This window comes from Microcebus murinus, chromosome 19 (assembly GCF_040939455.1).
Source record: "Microcebus murinus isolate Inina chromosome 19, M.murinus_Inina_mat1.0, whole genome shotgun sequence".
NCBI lineage: Eukaryota > Metazoa > Chordata > Mammalia > Primates > Cheirogaleidae > Microcebus > Microcebus murinus.
In genome coordinates, this window is record NC_134122.1 from 2,077,641 (window position 1) to 2,104,488 (window position 26,848).

The window sequence follows — 26,848 nt, forward strand, 5'->3', positions numbered from 1 at the left end:
TTGAGGTCAGGAGTTCGAGACCAGCCTGAGCAAGAGCGAGACCCCGTCTCTACTATAAATAGAAGGAAATTAATTGGCCAACTAATATATATAGAAAAAATGAGCCAGGCATGGTGGCGCATGCCTGTAGTCCCAGCTACTCGGGAGGCTGAGGTCGCAGGATTGCTTGAGCCCAGGAGTTTGAGGTTGCTGTGAGCTAGGCTGACGCTATAGTACTCACTCTAGCATATGCAACAAAGCGAGACTCTGTCTCAAAAAAAAAAAAAGTTCTTACATACACATTGTATAAAAAAATTGAAATCCTGGGCCGGGTGCGATGGCTCACACCTGTAATCCCAGCACTCTGGGAGGCCGAGGCAGGTGGATTGCTCAAGTCCAGGAGTGCTGAGCAAGAGTGAGACCCCGTCTCTACTATAAATAGAAATTAATTGGCCAACTAAACATATATATATATAAAAACACACACACATATATATATATATAAATAAAAATTGGCCAGGCATAGTGGCGCATGCCTGTAGTCCCAGCTACTTGGGAGGCTGAGGCAGGAGGATCACCTGAGCCCAGGAGTTTGAGGTTGCTGTGAGCTAGGCTGACGCCACGGCACTCTAGCCTGGGCAACAAAAGTGAGACTCTGTCTCAAAGAAAAAAAAAAAAAAGAAAAGAAATCCTCAGAAAACACTCAGTTTACAATTGGGCTATATATATTTTTGCAAGTTCATTTGGAAATCAGTTATTTAAAACTCAGGGCTTGTTTTCCTGTCAGAGACGTGGTTACGGTGGCAGGGGGTGGGTAGTAGTCCTTGCTGAGACCCCAAGTGCTCACTTTGGACAGGAGCAGCACATGGCGCTCCCACTTAGGGAGTCGGTGCGTGGGTGAGGGAGCAGTGATTCATACTGAGCAATGGGGTGAGACTCACTTTCCAGAGACTCTGGGGCAGTGCCCAGCAGCTGTAAGGACTTCGAGTGCTGGTGGCCCTGACCTTCTCAGCTAAACTTGGTTTAGAACCTTGGTCCTTCTTTGTTCTCAGTAGGTCTGCACATCTTTCATGTGTCTCAGCAAGGATGATGTTACTTGTCCTGACAACTGAGTAGGAGGCAGGAGAGAGGACAGAAGGGGTCCCATCCTGAGGCGGAGGCCGATTGGTCGACGGGACTGGAAAGTGGGTATGGAAGGGTTACTGGAAAGTGGGTATGGAAGGGTGGGTGTTGGGGCCGGTTGGTGGGAGGCTCCTGGTAGGGAAGGAGCCACACCTACCAGGCAGGCCCTGGCAGCCCAGTCTTCGCTTGGGGGTGGGGGGCTTGGGTGTAGGAAAGGCCAGTGAGCAGATCATAGTTGGAGGGAAGGGCGGCTCTCACAGTGACACTGTGCCTGCTGGATCTGCAGACTGCCTGTCGGTGAACTTCTCATGTTAGGGGCTCCATTTTATTAGAGAGGACACGGATGGTAGACAGGCACACCTAGGGTTTTGTTGCTTTAACTTTCTCCAGAAATTTAAATTTCAGAAGGTATTGAGTAACCAAAAGTATTTGCATGCCATAATTTTTAGGTTACAAAGTAGGTGGCAAACCAGTGAGGTTGTGCAGGGAAGGAATGACTTGCCCAGAGTCCCTGGGATCTGTGGGGCTGACGAGGGGGCGCCTCAGGAGCCCTGTGGGGCCACTGGCAGTGTGTGTCCTCCAGATTGGGGCGGATGGCCTCGGAGTGCTGTCTACGCAGCTTAATCACCACCTAAAAATGCTATACAATCTGCCCTCTAGAACAACAGCTGTAGTACAAATAAATATTTAGGTTTTCACACTGAAAGAGGACTTTTTCCTCAGGCTTTTCATTTCACAATTGATGTTTGAAAATGCTTTAGAAGGTAATATTGCAACCATTTTTTTAACTGCATAAGTAAAATGGCTTATTAAAACATACCTATGGTAGCAAGTTGTGATGGCCTGGAAGAGCAGGCAAGAGCATTGTTAACCTTACAAACATAGCCTTCGCAGGGAGGGGCCCAGAGGTGCTTGGCTGGTGTGCTGTGGCCGATGCAGGAAGGAAATTGCGGAATTCCACAAAAGCGGAAGGCTGCCAGTTGACAGGCCCCGTGTCATCGTGCCTGTGAGAGTGGCAGTGGTCTGATGGGAGCATCTGGGGGCCGAGAGCGATGGTGCGTGCCTGGGCCTTGAGCTGGTGCTAGGCTGCATCAGGAGTCAGGAAGTCCCATGCCTCATGCTTTCACCCTGTGGTCTGAGGTGTCTAGCAGGCACCAGAAGTGACCCGGGAAAGGGTATCCTAGGGCACTGAGGTCCCTGCCTGGCAGCCAGGGGGATTCCAGACGAGCTCCTGCCTCTGGGCCTTTGCCCGGAGAGTTGCCCAGATGTCTTCGGGGCTGTCCCCCGTCTTGCGTCTTTGCTCAGATGTTACCTTCCCAGTAGGGGCTTCTGGTTGAATTTGCTCCACCCCATCCAGATAGTCCTGTGCTCCCTGTGCTCCTTTCACATTTTATTTTTCTCATGGTAAATTTTTTTTTTTTTTTTGAGTGTGTGTCTTGTGTCTTGCTTTGTTGCCTGGGCTGGAGTGCAGTGGTGTCATCATAGCTGTCTGCAACCTTGAACTCCTGGGCTCAATCGATCCTCAGCCTCTCAAGTAGGTGGGACTACAGGTGTGCACTACCATGCCTGGCTAATTTTTTAAATTGTTTTTTTTTTATAGGGATTGAGTCTTGCTATGTTGCCCAGGCTGGTCTTGAACTCCTGGGCTCAAGTGATCCTCTTGTCTTGGCCTCCCAAAATGCTGGGATTACAGGCCTGAGCCATTGCACCAGCCTCTCATGGTAGTTATTACCATCTGACATAATGGACAGTTTACTTGTTTTGTTTTTTTTAGCTTTGCTCCACTGGAATGAGAGTTTAAGAGCATGGGCTTGTTTTTGTTCTTTGCTGTATCTCCAGCGTTCCAGACGATGTATGGCATGCGGTGGGTGCTCACTGAGCATTGTGGTCGTGATGGGCCTGTGTTTGCTTAATGTCACTGTAGAGGGGGTGAGGTGCTGGTGGAGTTCTGCCATTTCCTATAAAGCATGTGATGGAAAAGCAGTGTTGTGGGGGGGGTGTCTGTCTGTCTGTATTATATCATCTGTTATTGCTGTTTCAAAAATCCAGAGTTCCTTCTACACTTCACTTGGATGTTGATTTCAGAATGACTGAGTCTTCTTTCTGACTCATGAAGGCTCCTGTGTTTTGCATTTGAAACATTGGGGACGTGAAACTTTAAAATGTGTGGTGCACATTAGCTCTTGTGACATTTCATTTTGTGCCATGCAAACCATCATCACCCTCCCCTGGGCCAGTGTTGCAGCTATTCTGCCAGTCTGCTGAGGCCCTGGCCTGCCCTCCCTGGCTCCACAGCAGCCAAGGGGCTGCCTGGAGTCTCCCAGCCCCATTGGCTCCGTGTAGCCACCTCTACCACTTTAACTGGAGGGCTCTGTGCTGAGGTCACCCCGTAGGATGTACGGTTTCTGTGGGCAGAGACCAGGTCTGTCTGGCGGTGTCTCTAGGGCCTTGCTAGTACAGCAGCCATGTTGGTTGAGTGATTGGGTAAATATGTGGTTAATTTACCTCCTTTAAGAAACTTTTTTTTTGTTTTGTTTAAGAGACAGGGTCTTGCTCTGTTACTCAGGCTGGAGTGCAGTGGTGTGGTCATAGCTCACTGCAGGCTCAAAACTCCTGCCTCAGCCTCCGGAGCAGCTGGAACTACAGGTGTGTGTGACCATGCCTCTCCTTTAAGAAACTTTGAGCAAAATAAGTGCATATATTCTTAGGAAATAACAGAAAAACATGTCATTGGAGAGTGTGGTGTACTGCATGTAGCTGAGCAAGCTAAGGGCCTTGGCTCTCCCCTTGACCCTTCCAGGACTGTGGACATGCTGTGAGCTGTGCAGATAACACAAATGTGCCTCCTGAGTGGGGCAGATGAAGGGACTGGAGCAATTCAAGAGGTTGAAGGCAGCCAAGTTCTGAAAATTCTGCGTAGAGGGTCTGGTGGCCCTGCACTGGAGGGTTGCTGCCCAGCTGATGTGTTTGTCAACACCACAGTCTTTTCCCTGCCCCTCAGCTTGGGCTGGGCCCTCACCCTGCCTCTCATCAGCACGATCATTTCTGTCCTCTGTCTCCAGCTTAGTCTTTTGCTTTATGCTACCAAATGGAGTCAAGTACAGCTTAGCTCAGGCTCCAGAGCATTCTGCACCTGTCTTTGATGTCTGATGGCTTCATACAGATGTCAGCAGCAAACTAAGACAAGTAACTAGTTTGTATTAACTTATACTAAAGTGACATGTACATCTTAAAGGAGAGGCTTATTAATACCTTTGCACCTTTCATTGGAATTGTATGGTTGGGTCAGGTGATGCTGCCAGGCATCTGTTGAAGGTAAGAGTTAGCATTAGGTGCATTAATGTTTACAGGTATAAGAAACCTGGACTTAAACCTTTCTCCTATGTTGGGTTCTGGGAGTTAGACGGAACATGATGTTTCTTTACTATCTCAATCCTAAATTGCCAACAGGGTACAGTGCTAAGACTATGCTCATGGTGGGGAATTGGAGTTTAATGCTCCTTTACCTGCTGCAAGGGTGTGGTGAGGATGTGGCTCCTTTCCAGAAAGGTGATTCTGCCCTGTAGGGAACAGCTGCTTGGGACAGGCTCCAGACTCAGCCAGGACTTCTCACGTACCAGTTTCCTGGCTGAATGTATTCCTACTCTGCAGTGGCTTGCTCTTCCATAGAAAAAACAGGGTGTTCTTAGGAGTCAGACCTGACGACTTAGATGTGCTTTTCATCCCTGTTCCATTCCGACTTTGCTTCTTTAAAAAAAAATTCTTAAATCAGAGAAATTATTGGGTATAATCCTACAGTAAGTAAAATGTCAAAGGCTGACATTTGGAAACAGCATTGTCAAGCAGAGTTCCAGCCAAAATCTGCGACGTGACCAGCTGAGCCAGGAGTTCACAAGAAATTGAAAAAGAAAGTGAGGGCTCATGCCATGGCAGTGGATGGGTGTCTTACCTGCATCTGCTGTTGGATTGTGGGCCAGTCTCACCAGAAGGAATGGCTTCCACCATCTTTGCTGGTTTAGCATGTCACACCTTCTGCTACTAAAGAAGTGGCAGTGTCATCTCAGCTCTCGGGGTGTGCCCACTCCCCTCCTCTCAGCCCCTGCAGGGGTCCAGGCTCTGCAACTTTCCTCCCCAAACCACCTTCAGCTCCCTCAGCCCCTCAGGGCATCTGTGAGGCTCAGCCAGTGTCTGAAGTATGTTCCATGTATGCTTGATTCTGCTTCAGTTTAGTATTTCTCAGTTTAAAAGCACATCCCCTTATTGGGGATCTTACTGCCATTTTGTACTGTGTGTGTAGTGGAGATCAGTTTTTTTGTTTCACAAACACAACATTGGGATTATTAAAATATCCTGCTTCAGACTGGGCAGCGCTTAGCCTCTGGGGCTCCCAGCATCCTGTGCTGCTGTCTTCCTCCCCTTCTGCCCTGCGGGCTGGCTGTGGGGTGCTGCCCACGCCCCTGTGCTGGGCTCAGAGAGGCTGCTGAAGACTCTGGGGGCTTCTTCCTGGTGGAGCCGGGTTGAGTCTGTGAGGACGGAGCAGGGTTTCTTAGTGGGAACTGTTGATCTTCAGGCCAGTTATTTTCTTGGAGGTGTCAACTTATTCGTTGTAAGATGTTTGGCAGCATCCCTGCCCTGACCCACCGGGTGCTAGTCACTTTCTCCCTCCCCCAGTTACGACAACCAAAAATGTCTCCAGACACATCTGGGGGGGGGCACCGTTGCCCCGTGAGAGGCACTGGGATGGACTTTGTGCCAGGACCTGACTTCCTAAGACTGGCCACTCACAGGAGTGTCAGCAGCGGGGTCCTGTGTCTCGGCAGCCCCTAGGAGGAGCCCTGTGTAGAGACCGCCCCAGGACTGTTCTCATGTTCACTGCTGTGGACCAACACGTGTGTCCCCCTGGGGACGGAGTTTTCAAAGTGCATCTGGGCCAGCCAGATGTTTTTAGGAGCTGGGCTTAGAGTCATCTTCATCGAAATGTGTCCACACAGAGCAATCTTGTCTGCTGCCCCCCAGCCAACACCACCAGTAAGGACAGCACTCACTTCCTGGCCTTCAAATCTCAGTTCTTGTGGCACCTCCCGTTTTCTCTCACACTTGCTTAGGTGGCGCGGGCATTTTCCTAGTGCTTACCTAAGGACTCAAGTTATCCACAATGTTCCACGTCCTCCCAACCAGTGCCTGTCAGTGTCACCAGGTCCCTTGGGTCAGGGCGAGCTCTGTTGAGGTAGCTCATTGGTTGTCAGTGTGCCTCATGCTCTGGCTGGCAGCTGCCACGGTGACTGGGCGCCTTGGGCCAACTGCCTGATTGGTGCCTGGACGAGGGTGAGGTGCAAACGTGGATTGTCTACAGGGCAGCGCTTTCCTTTTGAGGATCTGTTCCGGAGACCTTTTTTATAACCATGGAAACCACTTTGTTGAGAAGAAAAGAATGCTCTTCGAAACACGTGCGCGTGAATCAGTCTCCTCAGACTTGCCTTCAGTTGTCTTTGTCTCTGGGGGTGGCTCCCCAGGGGCTGGAGCTCTGTTTAAATTAGTCAGGAAGTTTGAGCTGGATTTAGCTCAAAGTGCCCCTGAAGGCAGCGTGTAAGTGTTCTTTGCTGTTTTGTGTCCCTCTGGGGTGCTTGATACGAGGGTTGTCTGTCCCCAGCACAGGCCCAGTTCTTTGGTGCCCTTGTGTCCTGTTGATGTGGAGGCTACTGCCTGCGTTGCTGTCTCCTCAGCTACTGCGCTGACCTTCCGGAAAACTCATTGCTCTTGTGTGTTGCTCACAGCATTTTTCAGGGCTGAGGTCTTGCCACCATGTGGCAGCTACATGGGCAGACTCGTCCTTGGGTCTGGGAGCATGTCGATGTACAGTCACATTTTTCCAAGTCCACGAACCAGCCTGTCAAATTTTGTTGTTTAAGAAATTCATTCATATTTGAGGCTGGGTGTGGTGGCTCATGCCTGTAATCCTAGCACTCTGGGAAGCTGAGGCAGGAGGATTGCTTGGTGTCAGGAGTTCAAGACCAGACTGATCAAGAGCAAGACCTTGTGTCAACAAAAGATAAAACATTTAGCTAGTCATGGTGGCATGTGACTGTAGTCCCAGCTACTCAGGAGGCTGCGGCAAGAGGATCGCTTGAGCCCTGGAGTTGGAGGTGGTAGTGAGTTATGATGATGCCACTGCGTTCTAGCCTGGGCGACAGAGTGAGACTCTGTCTCAAAAAAATAAATAAATAAAAATTTCATATTTGAGATTATACTCGGTTCACTTGTCAGTTTTTAATTAAAAGCAGTGCATTCTTTTAAATCTCGCTTAAATCGAAGCTTCTTATTTATGTAAGCTGTCTAGAGGTTGATCTCTAGAGCTGCACACTCATTGGGTGTTCTGTGTCAGGACCTCTGCTGCTCTGGGTGGGACCAGGACTGGGCTGGACCTCTCATCTGGTGAAGAAGTGGCTGGAGCCTAACTTGCGGAGGCCAGCGTTTGCCACTGTCCCATGCATCCCTCCAGCTGTCTCCTTGAGCTGTGCTTAGTGGAATGCTGGGCACACAGATCAAGTAAACTCGCCCATGTCGATCTGACTTCATGTTGTGGGACCGGCAGGCATTGCTCCCTCCCCCACCCGTGGGACAGTGATGGCTGCCCACGGAGTGGCCAGGTCAGTGTGCAGTGGTGCCATAGTGCCCAGTACGGCACAGCATGGAGAGCTGCTTCCTCCCACCTCCCTCCCTGTGCATGTCCCTGTAGGTCAGCAGAGTCCTGCTGTTCCACAGTTCAGGGTCTGCTCACAGGGTGGCCCTGAGCCCCTTCACTACGTCCAGGAAACTGTGGTAAGGTGACTTAGTGTACACGTAACATGTCTGGCCTGCCTTGTGAGGACATTCCAGGCCAATCACAGTTTTTGTTGACTTGAGCCTGGTGATTGCGACCTTTTTCCCATTTACCATCACTTCTGAAGATGGGAAGTTCTTGCTAATCTCTGAGGGAAGAGTTGCTAGAGTCTGATTGTACTTACGGTCTGTTGTCACAGGCTCTACTTATAGGGACAAATCATCAATGTACCAACTGAACTGACTTTAACTCCTGGTTCCTCTTGTGAAAGGTAGTATTCATGAAATTCGTGCGGCACACATGACAGCTTTCCGTAAATAATGTGTTCCTTGGTGCCCGGTCCAGCTAGACATTCTGTGTCACTGGTCACACATGTGCCGGGGCCCGGTCCCCTCACGGAGCCTGCATGTAGGCCACACACTGGGGAAGGTGTTCCGTCATTGAGCTTTGGGAATCCCTGATTAAAGAGTTCGCAGGCATTTCGCTGAGTGCAAGTGTGGAGGACTCCGTGCTTCTAGGGGCGCCAGAGCCTGATGTTCTCTCTGGCTGCTGAACCAGCTTCTTGGACACACGAGGAGTGTTTCTCCACCCTAGAGGCCACCAGCCAACCTTTTGCCAGCGCAAAGCTTGGAACCTTTGGCTTAAAATTACATTTAGCTTGGATTTTCGTTTTTTATTTTGTTCTGGTTCTATTAAAAGTGTGTCAGAAAGAAAAATCCATAATCCTACTACTTTAACAGCTGCTTTTTAATTTGTCATTTTCTTGTCTCATAGTGTGCTTATAACATTTTTATAGTGTTAATATTCATACAATTTTTTGTGTGTATAAATATATATATATATATATATTTTTTTTTTTTTTTTGAGACAGAGTCTCACTTTATTGCCCAGGCTAGAGTGAGTGCCATGGCGTCAGCCTAGCTCACAGCAACCTCAATCTCCTGGGCTCAAGCAATCCTACTGCCTCTGCCTCCCGATTAGCAGGGACTATAGGCATGCGCCACCATGCCCGGCTAATTTTTTGTATATGTATTTTTAGTTGGTCAATTAATTTCTTTCTATTTTTTTTTTTTTTTGTAGAGACAGGGTCTCACTCAGGTTGGTTTCGAACTCCTGACCTCGAGCAATCCGCCTGCCTTGGCCTCCCAGCGTGCTAGGATTACAGGCACGAGCCACCGCGTCCAACCTAAATATATTTTTGAGACAGGGTCTCACTCTGTTATCCAGGCTGGAGAGCAGTGGTATCATCATAGCTCACTGTAACCTCAAACTCCTGGGCTTACGTGATCCTCCTGCCTCAGACTCCCGAGTAGCTGGAACTACAGGTGCACACCTCCACGCCTGGCTACTTTTCTGTTTTTATTTTGTAGAGATAAGATTTTGTTCTTCCTCAGGTTGGTACCTAACTCCTTGCCTGAAGGGATCCTCCTGGTCAGCCTCCCATAGTTCTAGGATTACAGATATGAGTCATTGCGCCTGGCTAATTTTGTATTCTTTTGTACATATATTTCACTTTTTAATTAGGTGTAATTTCAAACTTGTAGAGAAGTTGCCAGAAGAGTAAAGAAAATTCTGATATCCAGAGATAGGCATAGGCATGGGTGAGACTGAGGCAAGATGATCATTTGTGTGCAGCTTAAGACCAGCCTGGGCAATGTAGTGAGACTTCGTTGTTTTTGTTTTTTGAGATGAAGTTTTGCTCTCTCACTCTGGGTAGAGTGCAGTGGCATCATCATAGCTTACTGCAACCTCAAACTCCTAGAATGGAGCCTCCCAAGTAGCTGAGACTACAGGTGTATGCCACCACACCCAGCTATTTTTTTCTATTTTTGGTAGAGACAAGGTCCTGCTCTTGTTCAGGCTGGTCTTGAACTTCTAGCCTCAAGTGATCTTCCGCCTTGGCCTCTCAGAGTGCTGGGATTACAGGCATGAGCCATCATACCCAACCAAGACTTCCTCTCTTAAGAAAACAAAAGAAAAATCCAATATCCCCTTACCCCAGATTCACCAGTTGCTTTAATTTTGTAACCATGTTTCTATAGCTTTTTTATCTGTTTTTAAGGGATGCATGATATTTCATCAAGTGTGTATGCCCCAGTTTACTTAATCATTTCTGTGTTGTGAACATGTAGGCTGTTCTAAGGTTTTGCTGTAATATCCAAGGCTGCAGTGGAATGTTTTATAAATGTGGCTTTAAAATGCTGTTGAATCATCCTCCCAGGAACTCACCCTAAGAGAAAGACTGAGGGTGATGACTGTGTGTCTGAGGGGTTTTTATATGGAAAATACTTGCTTGTATTTGAACTTAACGTTCAATTTACTAAGTTGCATGTGCTGAAGATTTTAGTGAGAATTTCAACACCTACTAGCACACTAGAAAATAAATGTACACATTTTGTTGATCAGATTCTTTTTTTTTTTTTCTTTTTTTTTTTTTTTTGAGACAGAGTCTTGCTTTGTTGCCCAGGCTAGAGTGAGTGCCGTGGTGTCAGCCTAGCTCACAGCAACCTCAAACTCCTGGGCTCAAGCAATCCTCCTGCCCCAGCCTCCCAAATAGCTGGGACTACAGGCACGCGCCACCATGCCCGGCTCATTTTTTGTATATATTAGTTGGCAATTTCTTTCTATTTATAGTAGAGATGGGGTCTTGCTCTGGCTGGTTTCGAACTCCTGACATCAAGCAATCCACCTGCCTCAGCCTCCCAGGGTGCTAGGATTACAGGCGTGAGCCACCGCACCTGGCCGATCAGATTCTTTTATATTTGTTACAAAGTCAGTTGGTCATGTTTCATGGATACTGTCTATTTGGTTAACTCCTTCACATTTTTTATACCTTGCCCGGAGTTGTGATGAACTTAGCAGACTGTGAGAAGGAGCCCCCTGTCTCCTCCTGGCGGCAGTATAGGTCCAGAGCTGGGACAGGGCATGTTTTCCAGGAGACCCTGTCTGCGCCACTTTTCTGGGGAGGCCTCCCGAGAGCTGCTGAGGCTGCTGCGCCACAGGGACTGCCCAGGCGCCACCTGTCCCTGCTGTCTGCCACCTCCCTTCTCCACCTCTGTGTTCATCACGTTTGGGTCACAGGATGTTCTGTCTAGATTTGTTTTTGTCCTGTGATGTGCTTTGAGATCGCAAGATGGAGCGATTCCATCAGTGCTGCTTTGGTGGCCCAGCTGGCTTCCTGCTGTGCACTGTTGGTTACTGTGTGCCCACTTGTCTTTCCTGTTCTCGATACAGTTTCTACCTCTCCAGAACTTGGGCTTCACAGTTGTCTCTGTGTACCCTTCCCCAGGTGGAGGGAGAAAATCCTTGTCTAAGCTTTAATCCTTGTCTAAACAAATACAATACATGAAATAGCTCTATAGGTCACACTCCCTTATTTATTTAAATTAATAAAATCAAGCACTCAATTGTATTCACCTGTTTATATTACAATATTAATGTACGTTTTACTACCTTTGTGTATCATTAGACATGCATGCCTTTTTCCAGTTTTGTCTTACTTTAATATGTTTTAGTGTTTAAAAGGGTCACAACTTGGCCAGCGACAGCCCCTCCCAGCTGGCTTTGCTGCTCTTCTGTCCCCACTCAGATGCATGAGGAGGCTCCCCTGTCCTCAGACAGAGTGTGGGTTCCAGAACATACTGAGACAGGAGTCAGGTGTTTTTCTGAGTTCTTTAAGTGGGGAGTAGTATTAGAAGCCAACACCTGGGTGTCGCGAGTTTATCTCGTGTTCTAGCACAGTCTGAGGGTGGATGGGCCAGTGTCACCATGTGAGAACACCTCAGGGTTAGAGCTGGAGGAGGGGATTTTATGGCTGTGGCATAACTTTTAGGTATTGCTGATTCTGCTTTGAACACTCTGATGTTTTCTTAGTGCCCACTTTCATTGTTCACTGTTTTCACCCTCGCTCATCTCTTTTGTATTTCTGTGTTCTCATTGACAACTGTTCGGTAGTCACTTTGTTGACAATTGCCAAATTGCTTTCCAAAAATGTTTCCACCAGCCCCGGTTGTATGAGTGAGCTTGCTTTATCACAGCTTTGCTGTGTGGTAAACAGTTTAATCAGCACTCTTATCTAGCCGTCCCCCATAATTAACCATGCACAGTGCTGCCTCTGGTTGCTTTCGGGTGGCCTTGGGGGCAGTGCTGAGGCAGAGGGCTAGGCCCTGCCCAGGGGAGTAACGGATGGATGGAGCAGGGAGGAGGACACGGAAGAGGAGGGAGGGCTGTAGCCCGATGGAGAGCGGAAGGTCAGACAGCCTGCCCTGTCCTTGGGTTTGTGCTTCAGCAGTGCTGAGGTGGAGTGCTCTCACTTGACTTCATCCATGCGGGACAAGTGAGCCACGTTGAGCCTTGCCTCTCTTGCCTCTCTGTCCAACAGTATGACACCGTTCCTATCCAGTCCAGTGTGGTGTTATGTTCCTGCCCGTCCCCATCAATGGTGAGGACCCAGACTGAGTCTGGCACGGCCCCTGGCGTTCCCGGTGGTGGGAGCAGGCAGGGCCCTGCCATGGACGGCACCGCAGCTGAGTCCCGGACGAGCGCCAGCTCCCTGCAGCACGCCTCCCAGCCACCACAACAGCCTCGGAAGAAACGGCCTGAAGACTTCAAGTTCGGGAAAATTCTTGGCGAAGGTTCTTTTTCGACAGTGAGTATATGCTGCAGTTGTTTGTCAAGTGAGTGTGTTTTTCTTGGGAAGGCTAACCTTCCTGGTGGCTCACTGGGGTGTCTAGACACAAGGCTGGTGTTCACTCTAGGAGGCAGGTCTCAAGCCCTTCATGGGTTGGCTTCTGTTGTGAAGGCCACTTGATCCTTTGGGGGCTAGACTTTCCCTGAGCAGATCACATGAGGAGTGTGGCTAAAATATATAATCTTGGTTTTATAGATGAGAGCTTTGAAAAGCAAGTTTTATGGTTTTTGTTTGTTTTTGGTGTCTTTTTTTAAGAGGCAGAGTCTCACTCTGTTGCCCAGGCTGGACTACAGTGACCCGATCATAGCTCACTGTAGCCTTGAACTCTTAGGCTCTCAAGTGATCCTCCCACCTAAGCCTCCAGAGTAGCCAGGACTACAGGCACGTGCCACCACGCCTGGCTAGTTTTTAAATTTTTTGTAGAGTTGGGGTCTCACTGTGTTGCCCAGGCTGGTCTTGAACTCCTGGCTTCAGGCTATCCTGCCTTGGCTTCCTAGAGTGCTAGGATTTCAGGTGTGCCCTTACAGTTTTAATTTAGATTTTTAAATTGTAACTTTTGTGAAAGAATTTTATGAGAGGGTTGTGCCCTCATGCAAAACCACCTCCATGTGAGGTCCCCTGTAGTTCTGGTACTCACAGATCCTTCAGAAGGAAGAAACTGTTTTGAGAAGAGCCTCAGTGTCCTGCTTGATTGCTCATGTAGTCCCATAGAAAAGAGGTCTCCCTCTTGTTCAGTCTTCTGCTTTACATTTATCTCAGCTGGAAGACGAGGACTTAGAATTGCCCACGTCTGGGTCCCCCAGTGGATGGAGAGCAGGTGCCAACCTTTCTGGAGCTGCAGCCCAGTCCTTGGCCATTGCCTTTCTGCACCCGCGCCAGGAGGTGCCGGGAGAGCACTGTGAGCTGGAGTTGCTCTTCCAGGGCCCTTTGGCATTCACAGAGCTGGGTCTTGGTTATGTGTGTTACCCTCAGCCCTTTCTCACCAGTCCTGAAACAGATACCACTTAATGTTTAATTTCTGGGGGTGGGTCAAGGGCGAGGGCAGTTGTGAGGCTGGGCAGGTCCTGGCTTGGCAGCCGAGTGCCAGCACTGGGAGCTGGGGCCCCGACGGCATCACTCATGGCCAGGCTTGCTTTGCCACGTGGAGTGATGTGTTATTCTCTGGAAGGGGACCCTCCCTCCTTGTAGGAAACCTTATACATTGCTGAATTTAGACAACAAGAGATGACACAAATATCTCCTTAGAAATGATTCCACTAAATATTAGTACTTTTTTTTTTTTTGAGACAGAGTCTCACTTTGTTGTCCAGACTAGAGTGAGTGCCATGGTGTCAGCCTAGCTCACAGCAACCTCAATCTCCTGGACTCAAGCAAGGAGTCCTCAATCCTCTTGCCTCAGCCTCCCAAGTAGCTGGGACTACAGGCATGTGCCACCATGCCCGGCTAATTTTTTTCTATATATATTAGTTGGCCAATTAATTTATTTCTATTTATAATAGAGACAGGGTCTCACTCTTGGTGAGGCTGGTTTTGTACTCCTGACCTCGAGCAAGCTGCCTGCCTTGGCCTCCCAGAGTGCTAGGATTACAGGTGTGAGCCACCTGGCCTGGCCAATATTAGTACTTTTTAATAATTCTTTCTTCCTTTTTTCTGTGTACATACATGCTCCTGTGAAGAAATATAACACTGCATGATGTATAGTCTGGAGATGGGAAGTCCTGCCCAGCCTGCACCCTCGTTCCTTAGTGAATGAGAACCATCCACACATGGTGTATTCCTCTGGAAAGATCTTTCCACGCCAGCACATAGGATCTGACTGCGTTCTTCCTCATCAGCGCAGGGTGGCATCTCTCACACTCCTTGTCCAGGGTCACTTCTGTTGGGTCCTGTTAAAAATCCCGCCGTGGGATGTAACTAAGTCCCAGGGCCCAGGTGAACCTGGCCTGTGGCCTCCTGAAGGTCTTCCTACCAGGCTGAGGGAGTGTCATGGGACAGTTTTTGTCTGCTCTCTGGCCCTCAGGCTTTCCCTATGCAGGCGTCCGTTGGCACTGTCTGCCTGGCGGTGGTGGAGCCCCTGTGGTGGAGGGGCCCTGGGCCTATCCAGTGTTTCCAATTTGATGCCTCAAGGTGTGCCAGTGTTGCTCATGTAGAACCATCTTTTCCACGGCGGGGATGCTGTGTTGGAGCGCTGTCCCTAAAGTGGAGTTTGAGCCAAGGCTCAGGTGTACTGCGGAGAGGACAGGGCTGAAAGTGTGGGGCACCCTGGGAAGGTGGCTTACTCTGTGGGCACAAAGATCCACATGTTTGTTTAGCTCCCTATGCCCTTTATAGCCATGTTCATGTTTATAGTATTCATCAAAGGACGTGTATGGTAACAATTATTTGGAAAAGCCCAGATTTAGGGTGGCTTTTTGCACTGGATGTAAACTGGGACATATTCTTGAAGTTTCCTTTTCAAGGACTCCCCAGTGCCCACTTGTGGTGGTATTTGCTGCATCTTCCCACACTTCAGGAAGGGCGTGTCAGTCTATGAGGCTCCTGGATTTGTACTTCCACTGCACCAGGAGGGCTCCTGGCAGCTGATCAAGAACCTTCTGAAAACAATGAAGAGATTGATGGGTTTGCTGTCAACTATCAAGAAAAAGTTAACATGAGCATTGGCCTCATTAGTGTAGGACCAAGAGTATTGGAATGTAGTTTCAAACCTTCAGTGGGATGGGGAGCCTGTGTGTGGTTGTAGAGTAACTTGTCAACTCTATGTCCTGGTTATTACATTTTTTTTTCCTTCCCTTTTTCCCCTTTTCTTTCCAAACCAGGTTGTCTTGGCTCGAGAACTGGCGACCTCCAGGGAATATGCTAGTAAGTGCTAAGTGTGGTGAGCTATGTGTCTGGGGTGCAGGGACCGCACAGTCTCCGTGGGCGAGGCAGCCCGGGTGACAGGGCCCAGGCTTGCTTTGCGGACCTCAGGGTACAGGACACTGTTGGTCTCAGACCAAGAAGCTGGTGTGTATGATTTTTGAACAAATAATTTGTATCAGTGACCTCTGAGTTGTGTCTTCAGTATTTATTATTGTTTCTGATTGTTAGTAACTAACTTCTCTCTTCACCTTAAGTTAAAATTCTAGAGAAACGGCATATTATAAAAGAGAACAAGGTCCCATATGTAACCAGAGAGCGAGATGTGATGTCACGCCTGGATCACCCCTTCTTTGTTAAGCTTTACTTCACATTTCAGGATGATGAAAAGCTGTGTATCCTTTGCATGGGCGGTGCCATCTGAAACCATACCAGTCACCCTGGTTTGGGAATCACAACCCCGTTGTTTTCAGAAGCAGCCCCTCCCTGAAGGGCAAGGGTACAGCAAGAACCCCCATACTGCTTTGGGATCTTTGGGATTCAGGGAGGCGTCTGGGCAGTGCTGAAGGCATGGCTGAGGTGTAGGACACAGAAAGTTATCTTAAGGGGAGACCACCAGACATTTTTGAGGTTTTTATTGCTTGACATTTCATCTAAAGTGGTGTTGCCTATTACTTTAACCCTTGGCTGTAGGGCGTTTATGCAGAGGCGTTCCCTCATCCCACTAACTGATGTCCTTGGGGGAGCTGTTAGTGTTGATTCCTGCACTCAGACGCAGCTGCCCAAGGGGTCAGCCTCCCCAGCCTCCTGGGGTACACTGGCCTCCCTATCCTCTTCAGCCCTTATCTGTGGGGTTTGATTAGAGGGATGTCTTTACTGGACTCAGTGCCTGTTTGAAAAGTCTAGGGAGTGACCATGGGCACCTGAGCCCTCTCCCTGCTGTCCCAGGGAGCTGTCCTTGCTTCCTGGGGCCCTCACTGCCGACTGTCCCTCTGATGGCCTCATCCTTCACTCTCTGCACTGGCTGGACTATTTCTTCAGCAGAGATTTGATTCACTTTTTGCTGCTGCTCGCTTTTTGGCGTCCTTGCACCCCAACCTCTCATCTAAGCCCTAGGGAGCCTTATTTAGGGATCAGGGAGGCAGGGCCCAGTGGAAGTCAGGGTGGGCCCTGCCTGTGTGCTGTCCAGCTCGCCTCTGGGCTAGCCATACTATCCACACTCCCAGCAGATGTTCCTTCCCTCCCTGTGCCTGTCAGTGGAGGGCCCTTCCCACCCCCCAACACCCCCAAAGCTGGCCCAGGTGTCTTTGGGCTCAACTTCCCCATCCCTCCTGGGGGGTGGGGCTTGACAACTCTTTATCTGCTCCACCCCTCACCCAATTCTTCTCTGTTAAAACTTGGCTCTATCCTGTTCCCACTTTTTTTTTTTTTTTTTTTTTGAGACAGAGTCTCACTTTGTTGTCCAGGCTAGAGTGAGTGGCATGGTGTCAGCCTAGCTCACAGCAACCTCAATCTCCTGGGCTCAGGCGATCCTCCTGCCTCAGCCTCCCGAGTAGCTGGGACTACAGACATGCGCCCCCATGCCCGGATAATTTTTTATATATATATTTTTAGTTGGTCAGTTAATTTCTTTCTATTTTTAGTAGAGACAGGGTCTTGCTCAGGCTGGTTTCGAACTCCTGCTCCTACTTTGACGCCATCTTCTGACTCCTTCACCTGCTGGCTGAATTTTTTTATTCCTTTGTTTACTTGGAAGGTCCTTGTTGAGTGCAGGGTGATGGAGATATTCTGGCAAATACAGTGAAGGCTCTCCCCTCATTCAGTTTACATTTTGGAGGAGGATTTAGACGTGCACAGAACATCCGATGTAGCGCAGACTTGCAGGTAGCAGAGCGTGCTGCTAAGGTAGCGAGGCTGGGTAAGGGCTGCCTGGATGCTGAGGCTCTTTGGGCTTGGTGCTCTGATTAGATGATGTTCTGGAAACTTGGACACACTAGGGCAGAAGCGTCAGAGCCCAAGGGGTGGCCAGTGCATTGCACTGGGGTTGAGGGTGCATGGGGGAGTGAGAAGGCTCATCATGGCTAGCTCTTTGAGCACGTGGCAGCCTGGCGCTGATTTTGGATTTTCTTCTTTTTGTGGTGGGAAGTGAGGGATTTCCTCTGACTCTGGCTGCTCATGGTCCAGGCTGGAGGACAGGGCCTGGGGGCAGTGGTGGAGGTTCGTTCTTATAAGCAGACTGGGCGAGAGGATGGAGTCAGGACTGCTCCTGGGAGTTTGCCTGCAGAGCCTGATGTGCAGTGGTGGCTGTTACTGACCCAGGAGAGGCCGGGCTGGGGGCGGGTGCTGGGTTGGCATTTCACACGTTGGCTGGTACTGCTGTCCAAGGGCCAAGTGGGTAGTTGGGTGGCTGCCAACAGAGCTCTAGGAGGAGTCAGGGTGATGTGCAGACCTAGAGTTTCTAGGTGAGCTGGCTGGCCACCCAGAGGTTGGCTCGTCTAGAGGCAGAGCCTGGGGGCACCTGCGAAGCAGCCTGACAATAGGCCTTGGATCCGTGCAGGGACCTGCTGTGGTTCACCTTCACCAGATGCAGGCCCGGCTCCCAGGATGAGGGTCAGACACAGTGGCCAGGCAGAGGGCGGCCAGGGGTGCAGTGAGGGAGCCTTTCTTTTGAGCACCATGAAGGCCATGGCTAGGCCTCACACCTGGGGTCCTGGAGGTGGTGATACTACTGGGAACACTGCGGCCAGCCCAGGTCAGGCCGCTTGTCTAGCCAGTGCTGAGCTCCAGCCTGGGCTGAGCAGGCCAGAGCTGGTGACCCTGACAGCCTGTGGTAACGAGGTTCTCAGCACTTGGGCTGCTGGGTGAGGAGGTGCGGGCACCAGCCTTCCCGTGGAGAGGAGCAGCATGGAGTGGCAAGGGGGCTGGCTGAGACCTGTCGCCTTCCGTGAAGTAAAGAGAGGTTTGTGTTTTGTCTCAGGTGTTTTGCTCCTGTTCAACATTGTCCAGGTTGGGAGGGCTGGGTGCTCAGGCGTGGCCTGGACGAGTGTGGCAGATTTGGTTGCTGCTTTCTTCCCTCCTAAGTTTGTCTTCAGTGTCCCGAAGCATCAGGCTCCTTCCTCAGCGGGAGATGACAATGCCTGGGCAAACAGAAACGAGAATGGAGCAAACTGCCCAGCCGGGCACCCTGAGCACAGGCTGCCCTTCCTAGCCTCGAGAGCTGCTGCCAAAGGCAGGCGGGCGCTGGGGTCCCTGTGTCCTAGGCTGTCAGCAAGGGTAAAGTACCTGGAGATTATTTCCAGTAACAGGTGTAAATCTTTGGTGCTCTCAGGGGGAAACAGTTATATGGGATCCATTTATTGTCAACCTTAAATTCTCGAGGGAAAGGAGAATACAAACACAACACCTCACAGTGCGGTGGTGCCGGGAGGAAGATAGCTGTCTCTCCTGTCTCTTTCTGGTGGGTCCCTAACAAACAGAATGAATCAGGAACTTCATAAATGGCTTTTCTCTCAGAAAACATGTTCCTTTTATCCACAGAAGGAGCAGTCACACGAATGGACTCAGCACAGCACAGGGAGTCTCCACCAAGGTTAGCTGCGGTGCTAATTTTTTTTTTTTTTTTTTTTTTTTTTTTGAGACAGAGTCTCGCTTTGTTGCCCAGGCTAGAGTGAGTGCTGTGGCGTCAGCCTAGCTCACAGCAACCTCAAACTCCTGGGCTCAAGCGATCTGCTGCCTGAGCCTCCCAGGTGGCTGGTACTATAGGCATGTGCCACCATGCCTGGCTAATTTTTTCTATATATATATTAGTTGGCCAATTAATTTCTTTCTATTTATAGTAGAGACAGTGTCTCACTCTTGCTCAGGCTGGTTTTGAACTCCTGACCTCGAGCAATCAGCCAGCCTCAGCCTCCCAGAGTGCTAGGATTATAGGCGTGAGCCACTGCACCCGGCCTTGTGGTGCTATTTTGAATCTACCCTCCCCTGACCCTAATTTTTCTTTCTTTTTTTTTTTTTTGGAGACAGAGTTTTGCTCTGTCACCCAGGCTAGAGTGCAGTGGCATCATCATAGCTCACTGCAACTTCCAACTCCCGGGCTCAAGGGATCCTCCTGCTTCAGCCTCCCCAGTTGCTGAGACCACAGGTGCGCACCACCACGCACCGCTAGTTTTTCTTATTTTTTGTAGAGATGGGATCTCGCCATGTTGCTTAGGCTGGTCTTAAACTGCCCTCAAGTGATCCTCCTGCTCCTGCCTCTGCCTCTCAGAGTGCTAGAATTACAGTGTGAGCCACTGCACCTGACACCCACTACTGCCCCCAGCCAAAGCTGTTCTTTGTGTTAATGAAGCCTGCACATGAGCCGTTTAGTTGTTTGTGCCTTTGGCAAGGAGCAGTGGGCCCCATCTCTAGTGGTTCCCTTGCACTGAGGCCATAGCCACCTTCTGGAGACAGTGTGGTCCAGAGGGGCAGTCTGGGCCGAGAGGGGTGGTGCATGTTTCTCTGGGGACTGTGTCCTTGTGTTCCTGGTGAGAAGCCTCCAGCTGTGCCTAGTCTTGTAGTCAGGGCCTGGGCTTCCTGTCAGACCGAGTAGCCACAGATCTGACCATGGCATGGCTATTTTGGGCCACAGGTACTTTGAGTTTGCACCTAATTTCAATAAATTCCTAATTGGACCTTTAAGGTTTTTAAGAAATGATTTTTACACTCTTCCTTAACTATACAATATTCAGATTTTGGCCTTAGTTATGCCAAAAACGGAGAACTACTTAAATACATTCGCAAAATCGGTTCATTCGATGAGACCTGCACCAGATTCTACACAGCTGAAATCGTGTCTGCCTTGGAGTACCTGCACGGCAAGGGCATCATCCACAGGTGACCGGGGCACCCTGGCTGGTGTTGGCGGGGCGGTCAGTTCAACGATCAGGGCCCACGAGCTACGGCTAATGCCCAAGCCGTCGCAGCCCTCTGGGGTCAGCCTTGGCCTGCTCCCTGCAGGGAAGGACAGAGCTGCTGGCTGGTGCTGAGAGACTCGCCTGTAGATGTCGGGGGTCTTTCTTGCCAAGCTAAGGGTATTTCTGCCTGTCTTAACTGATGCTTTGTCAGTTGTAACTTTTGTGTGTACTTATTTGTGGCCTCATTATCCATGACTTTCTGATAAAGTCAAATTGGAAGTGTTTATAAACTATTTTATGAGTTAAAACTGAGAGATACTTCAGTAAATTTATTAAAGTAATAGCTGCAGTTATGAAGTGATTTATTTTGAATGTCCTTATTGTATGCAGTTGATACTTGTTCAGTGTGAACTTTAGACCTCTAGTTTGTCAGTCTGTAGGTTATAAGCATTCATTAGTTCTTTTTTTTCTTCAGCAAAATTTAGAGTATGCTATGTGGTTGTTTTAAGTATCTTATCTCAATGTAAAAATCTACTTTTACAGGGATCTTAAACCAGAAAACATTTTGTTAAATGAAGATATGCACATCCAGATCACAGATTTTGGAACAGCAAAAGTATTGTCCCCAGAGAGCAAGCAAGGTGTGTGAGATTTATTTCTAGCAGAGCCTGGCTCTGCTTAAGATCGGAAGCAACTTCTGAAAAATGTTTTGCCTTTGTTGTTAATGACAGAAGTCTGTGGTACTATTGCTATCGTGACCCAGATCTCGAGCTTTTCCCAGGGAAGGCCCTGCCGTGCCAGGTCTTACGGAGCAGCCCCAGGCAGTGCGTCTGGTCTGGCGGGTGGAGTGGGGAAGGTCATCCGTTCTCACGGGTGCCTGCTGTGGCTCATCTTCCCTCGTCGTCTTCCTGGACAGTGCTGGGCGCCACACCACATTCATGCCTGGTCCTGCGCACAGGGAGTGTAGTGGGTGTGGTCAGCTCTGGCTTCTCTTGTGCTGATGTCTGAGGAGCACACCCTGTACCCTGGGCCCTCCCTCCCTCCATCTGCCTGTCCATCGCCCTGTCTGGTGTGTGCTGCTGCCTGTGGTGGCCTAGGCACTCTGATTTTAGTGAGGTTCTAGAAAATCACAGAACAAGGGGGTGTGGATTTTACCTGATGGTCAAGTATATGTTTATAATCACAGGGCCTCCTAGTCCTGCTCCCCTAGGGTAGTCTCTGGCCTTGGAGTATATCGTGACAACCCCATCACCTGAGCAGGTGTTGCTGAAAGTACACTCAGACCATAAAAGTGACCTGAGTGGTCTTAGCCAGCCTAGGGCATCTTGCTTCCCTTAAGGTCCTTGTTGGATGGAAATCCTAAACTCTGGAGGTGTAAAGAATGGCAGTTGAACTTCTGAAGACTGTTCTAGAGTGTTGTGGAGAGAAGATAAAGTCACTGGGATAAAGTCTGGGGGAAGCTGACGGCTGTTGTGTGCATTAATAAGTGACCTTGAAAAAGAGCCTTGGGTCTTTAGATGGGTGTGATGCCCTTGCTGTCCCGGCCCCGAGGCCGGTGGGGCCTCTGTGCAGGGCCTCCATCTGGTCCCGGCGCACCTACGAGAGAAAGGCCTCTGTAGAAAATGCTGAGAGGGGACGGGTGTGCTGGATATGGGCTTGGAGGGGTGTGAGTGTTGGTTTGCTGGTGGAAGAAAGTTTGAAATGAAGCGGCCACGTTGTTGCAGTTGCCTTCGTGAGGAAAGGGAGCAGGAACACAGGGCGGCAGCTTCCCAGCTTGTTCCCAGATGCAGGGAGCTGCCTACAGCAGCCAGAGAAGACTGCAGCTAGGGTGGAGAATAGTCTGTTGAGCAAAGCAGGTGTTCAGAACTCTACTGAGTATCGCTTCTGTGTCTTTTGCGTTGGCCTAGTGTTCCATGTACACAGGGCCACCGAGATGTGCTGCCAGCGCCCCTCCTGGCCTGTCGTGGCACCTCGGGGTAGCGCTGGCTTCCTCCATGCAGGTCTTTCCTTCATGGCTGTTTTCTACCCTGTGTTTTCACGTTGATTCTTGCTAAGATTCTATCAGCTTTCTATATAAGATTCTATAGTGCTTTCATCTCTGCATAGTCACTGAGGCACTAAGATCTCATCATGGATTTGGGAATTTCCCTGAGAATCCTAAATCATCGCTTTTTTGGGACTGAAAACAAAACTTGCAGTCAAAGAAGAGGCTCTAATTTCCTGAGGTGGCCTAGTTCTGCTGCTCTTCCCCTGCCTTTTGCCACCCTGCCCCTGTCCCCTCTTCCCTATCTGGCAGTGTGTGAGGATGAGTACCTCAGGGCACTTCTGGCTCTTCTGAGATATCCCAAAACCTTGATCTCTTTGATATTCCCATTAAATAGTAACCATTTTAGTGGCCAGTAATTTTTTTTTTTTGAGACAGGTTCTTGTTCTGTCACACAGGTTGGAGTACAGTGGCACCATCATAGCTCACAGCATCTGCAAACTCCAGGGCTCAAGCGATTCTTCTGCCTCAGTCTCCCTAGTAGCTGGGATTGTAGTCACACACCACCAAGCCCGGCTAATTTTTCTATTTTTTGTAGAGGCAGGGTCTCGCTCTTTCGGAGGCTGGTCTTGAGCTCCTGGCCTCAAGTGATCCTCCTGCCTCAGCCTCCCAAGTAGCTGGGACTACAGGCACCAATTGTTGTATCTTACCTGCATTCAAATCTGTGCAGGCCTCTGGTATGCAGCTGGGGGTGGAGGCCCCACTCACCAAACAGGAAGGAGAAGTGGGCCAGCAGGGATGGCAGGGTGGCTGGAGAGAGGATGGATGGGAGGAGGTTTAGTCCAGTGGCCGCTCTGTCCCCACCTGTGGATGGCCATCATCCAGACCCTCAGACCAGCTGCTCTTTCCCTTCCTGTTGTGCTATGGACTTGAGAGACCCTCTCACAAGGGTCACAGCTGCCATGAGCTTGCTGTCGTTCTAGTTGAGGCTGTATTCCCCACCCCCGGGACAGAGAAGAGCCTCCTTCAGAATGGATTTTCCTCCACTGTGAGAGAGGAGTTGGTCCCCATGTGTCCGCCACCGAGCATGGCTCCTGCCGTCTTTGTACAGTCCATTTGGTCCTTCCAGTGTTGGTATCAGTTTGGACATGGCTGTAACACACGGTGGGGTATGTGTGTTTGCACAGAATAATTGCTTATTGTAAAGCATTCACACAGTACTTGTGACCTGGCTCCTAACACTATCGATTTGTTTTCCCTGTAAATATTTCAGTATATATTGTTAAGATTATAAAGCATAAAACATAAAACATAACCACAATACTGTACCATTTTTATATGTAAAATGTTCACGGTAATTACTTAATATCTCACGATATTCAGAGTTAAGGTCCCAGTCGTCTCATGCATCATAATTTTTGTTATTGTTTACTTGAATCAGGATCCAAACAAGGTCTGCATACATTTCTTTTAATCTGTAGTTTCCCCTCCATTTTAATTTTTCCCCTTTCATTTTGTTGAAGAAACCAGGTCACTCGTCTGCCCCAAGGACACTGGAGTTTGCTGAATACATCTCTGTGGAGTCACTTTTACAGGCTCCTGTCTCCTCTTGTTTCCTGGGAGTTGTCTGGTCACTAGATCATATTCAGATTCAATGCCCTCCTTTCCCCACTCAAAGCCTCATGGTGGGTGTTATATGTAACACCCAGGCACCTCTCTGTGATGTCAGCAGCTGTTTATAGCCATAATTGGCCTAAATTCATTAATTCATGACATATGCAGAATGGTCATAATCTAATTTATTCACAAGGTAGAATTCTTTAAAGAAAAACTTCTCAGCAGCTGTTTAACCAGTGGTATTGTTTGTAAAGGAAAAGCAGGATAAATGCTAGTTTTTTTCTCCTTTATGTGCCATTTTTGAAAACCTCAAATTGGTTCACCATTATCCTCCAGTGATGATTAGTTCATTAAAAAATGATTACCCCTACCTCACACCATACACAGAAGTTAAGTCAGAATGCATTAGAGATCTAAATGTGAGAGTGACAACTGTAACATTTAGAAGAAAGTATAGGAGTAAATGTTTGTGACCTTAGGTTAGGCAGTGGTTTCTTAGATGTAATACCAAAAGGACAAGCAATGAAAGAAAAAGTAGGTAAGTTGGGCCAGGCATGGTGGCTCACGCCTGTAATCCTAGCACTCTAGGAGGCCGAGGCGGGCGGATTGCTCCAGGTCAGGAGTTCGAAAACAGCCTGAACAAGAGCGAGACCCCGTCTCTACTATAAATACAGAGAAATTAATAGGCCAACTAATATATATAGAAAAAATAAGCCGGGTATGGTGGCCCATGCCTATAGTCCCAGCCACCCGGGAGGCTGAGGCAGGAGGATCGCTTGAGCCCAGGAGTTTGAGGTTGCTGTGAGCTAGGCTGACGCCATGGCACTCACTCTAGCCTGGGCAACAAAGCGAGACTCTGTCTCAAAAAAAAAAAAAAAAGAAAAAGTAGATAAGTTAGACTATAAATTTAAGAAATTTTGTACTACAAGGGATAGCATCAAGAAGGTGAAAAGGAAAGGAAAAAATGTCTGCAAATTATCTATCTGATAAGGGACTTGTATCTGGAATATAAGGAACTCTTGCAACTCAGTCATTAAGAAAATAAAAAATAAAACTGGACAGAGAGCCTGGAGAGACATTTCTTCAAAGAAGACATATACAAATGGCCAATAAGTACATGAAAGTTGCTCAGCATCGTTAGTCATCAGGGAAATGCAAACCACAGTGAGATACCATTTCCCACCCACTAGATGGCTGTAATCAAAATTTTAGACAGATAATAACAGGTGTTAGCAAGGATGTGGAGAAATTGGAATCCACGTACGCTATGGGTGGGAATGTCAAATGGTACAGTCACTTTGGAAAACCGTCTGGCAGCTCCTCAAAAGGAAACATAGTTACCATATGACCCAGCAGTTCCACTCCTAGGTATGTACCCGAAAGGAATGAAAACATACATTTAAACAAAAACTTGTATTAGAATGTTCCTAGCATTATTCACAACAGCCAAAAGGTGGAAAAAACCCACATGTGACCAGCAGATGAATGGATAAGCACATTATGGTCTGCCTGTATGCTGGAATATCATTCAGCCGTAAGGAGGAAGGAGGCGGTACAGGCTGCAATGTGTATGAATCTTGCAAGGAAAGGTGGTTCTCAGTGGAAGCCTGCTGCGGTGGGCTATAGGGACTGCATTGAGTCTGTAGAGCGGTTTACAGAGTATCACCATCTTAGCAATATTAAGTCTTCTGATCCATCAACATGAGCTGTGTTTCCATTTATTTAGATCTTTAATATCTTCAAAAATGTATGCAATGGAATGATCTCTACTACAGAAACAAAAAAAGTATGTTGTAGTTTTTGGGATATAAGAAGCTTTGTACTTTTGTTAAATTTATTCCTAAGTATTTTATTTTCGATACTATTGTAAATAGAATTGTTTTCTTAATTTTATTTTCAGATTGTTCATGACAAGTGTATAGAAACAGTTAATTTTTGTATACTAAGCTGTGTCCTGCACCCTTGCTGAACTCTTTAATCAGTTGCAATAGTTTCTTAGTGGATCTTCTGTAATATATATGGGATCATGTCATCTGTGATTAGAACTAGTTTTATTTCTTTCCATCTGATGCCTTTTCTTTCCTAATTGCTCTGGCTACGACCTCTATTATAATGTCTACTAGGTGTGGCGAGGGTGGGTGTCCTTGTCTTGCTCCCATCTTGGGGGAAAGCTTTCAGTCGTTCATCATATTCCATGATGACTGCCGTGGGTTTTTGCAGGCACCCTTTACCTACCTCGGGCTGTTCCCAGCTATGCCTAGTTCATTAAGTATTTTTATCATGCAGAGGTGTTGAATTTTTGTCAAATGCTTTTTCTGCTTCTATTGAGATGACCATATGGGGTTTTTTGGGTTCTTTGTTCTGATGATGTGATGTAATGCATTCATTTTTGTATGTTGAACTGACCTTGCACTCACACACTTGATTGTAGTGCCTAGTCCGTTTGTATGTTGCTGCACTTGGTTCGCTAGTGTTTTGTCCAAGGGTTAGTCACATTTTGTGGGTGTTTCCTGTGCTTCAGGTGTAGGTTTGCAGATAAGGCGGCAGCCTGCAGCCTGGGCTTTGAAGAGAGTGAGGGTGTGTTCTGAGCTTAGAGTCACTTCTTCAGGTCCTCCCTCCTCACTGGCTTCTCTGAGTCTGACTGGCAGATCTGTGGCACCCAGGGTGGCCTGCAGTCCAGGATGTGGCACACCACTTTGAGGGTGGAGAGAACAACCCAGCCGGAGAGCCTTCTCTTTTACCCCGACTACTGTGGGTACCTCGAGTGGATCAGTGGTATGGAAGAGGCAGCAGCAGCAGCCAACAGTTGGTTCTGTGCCCGAGTTTCCAGTAGCTGGAGAAGATTGGTCTGTGGCTAATCTCTGGGCTTCCAGAGGGAAATAACTAGG

The 26,848-nt window shown here is 48.6% G+C and overlaps 2 protein-coding genes across 5 annotated transcripts in view; one reads left to right on the forward strand and one right to left on the reverse strand.

Annotated features, from left to right (window-relative positions):
• Positions 1–26,848, reverse strand: part of RNPS1 (RNA binding protein with serine rich domain 1) — a 337,992-nt gene that overhangs the window by 266,326 nt on the left and 44,818 nt on the right. The gene's annotated exons all lie outside the window — the stretch shown is intronic.
• PDPK1 (3-phosphoinositide dependent protein kinase 1) overlaps positions 1–26,848 on the forward strand; it is a 70,747-nt gene that overhangs the window by 22,158 nt on the left and 21,741 nt on the right. For 2 of the 4 annotated variants that reach the window (XM_012743680.3, XM_012743681.2), the window contains exons 2-6: positions 12,303–12,569; positions 15,428–15,470; positions 15,725–15,862; positions 20,195–20,339; positions 20,903–21,000. In XM_012743680.3, coding sequence (XP_012599134.2) covers positions 12,303–12,569; positions 15,428–15,470; positions 15,725–15,862; positions 20,195–20,339; positions 20,903–21,000 — 691 coding nt within the window. Of the gene's footprint in view, positions 1–1,584; positions 2,157–12,302; positions 12,570–15,427; positions 15,471–15,724; positions 15,863–20,194; positions 20,340–20,902; positions 21,001–26,848 lie in introns of those variants that run through there. The other 2 variants (XM_075994976.1, XM_075994977.1) reach the window with 2 other exon arrangements.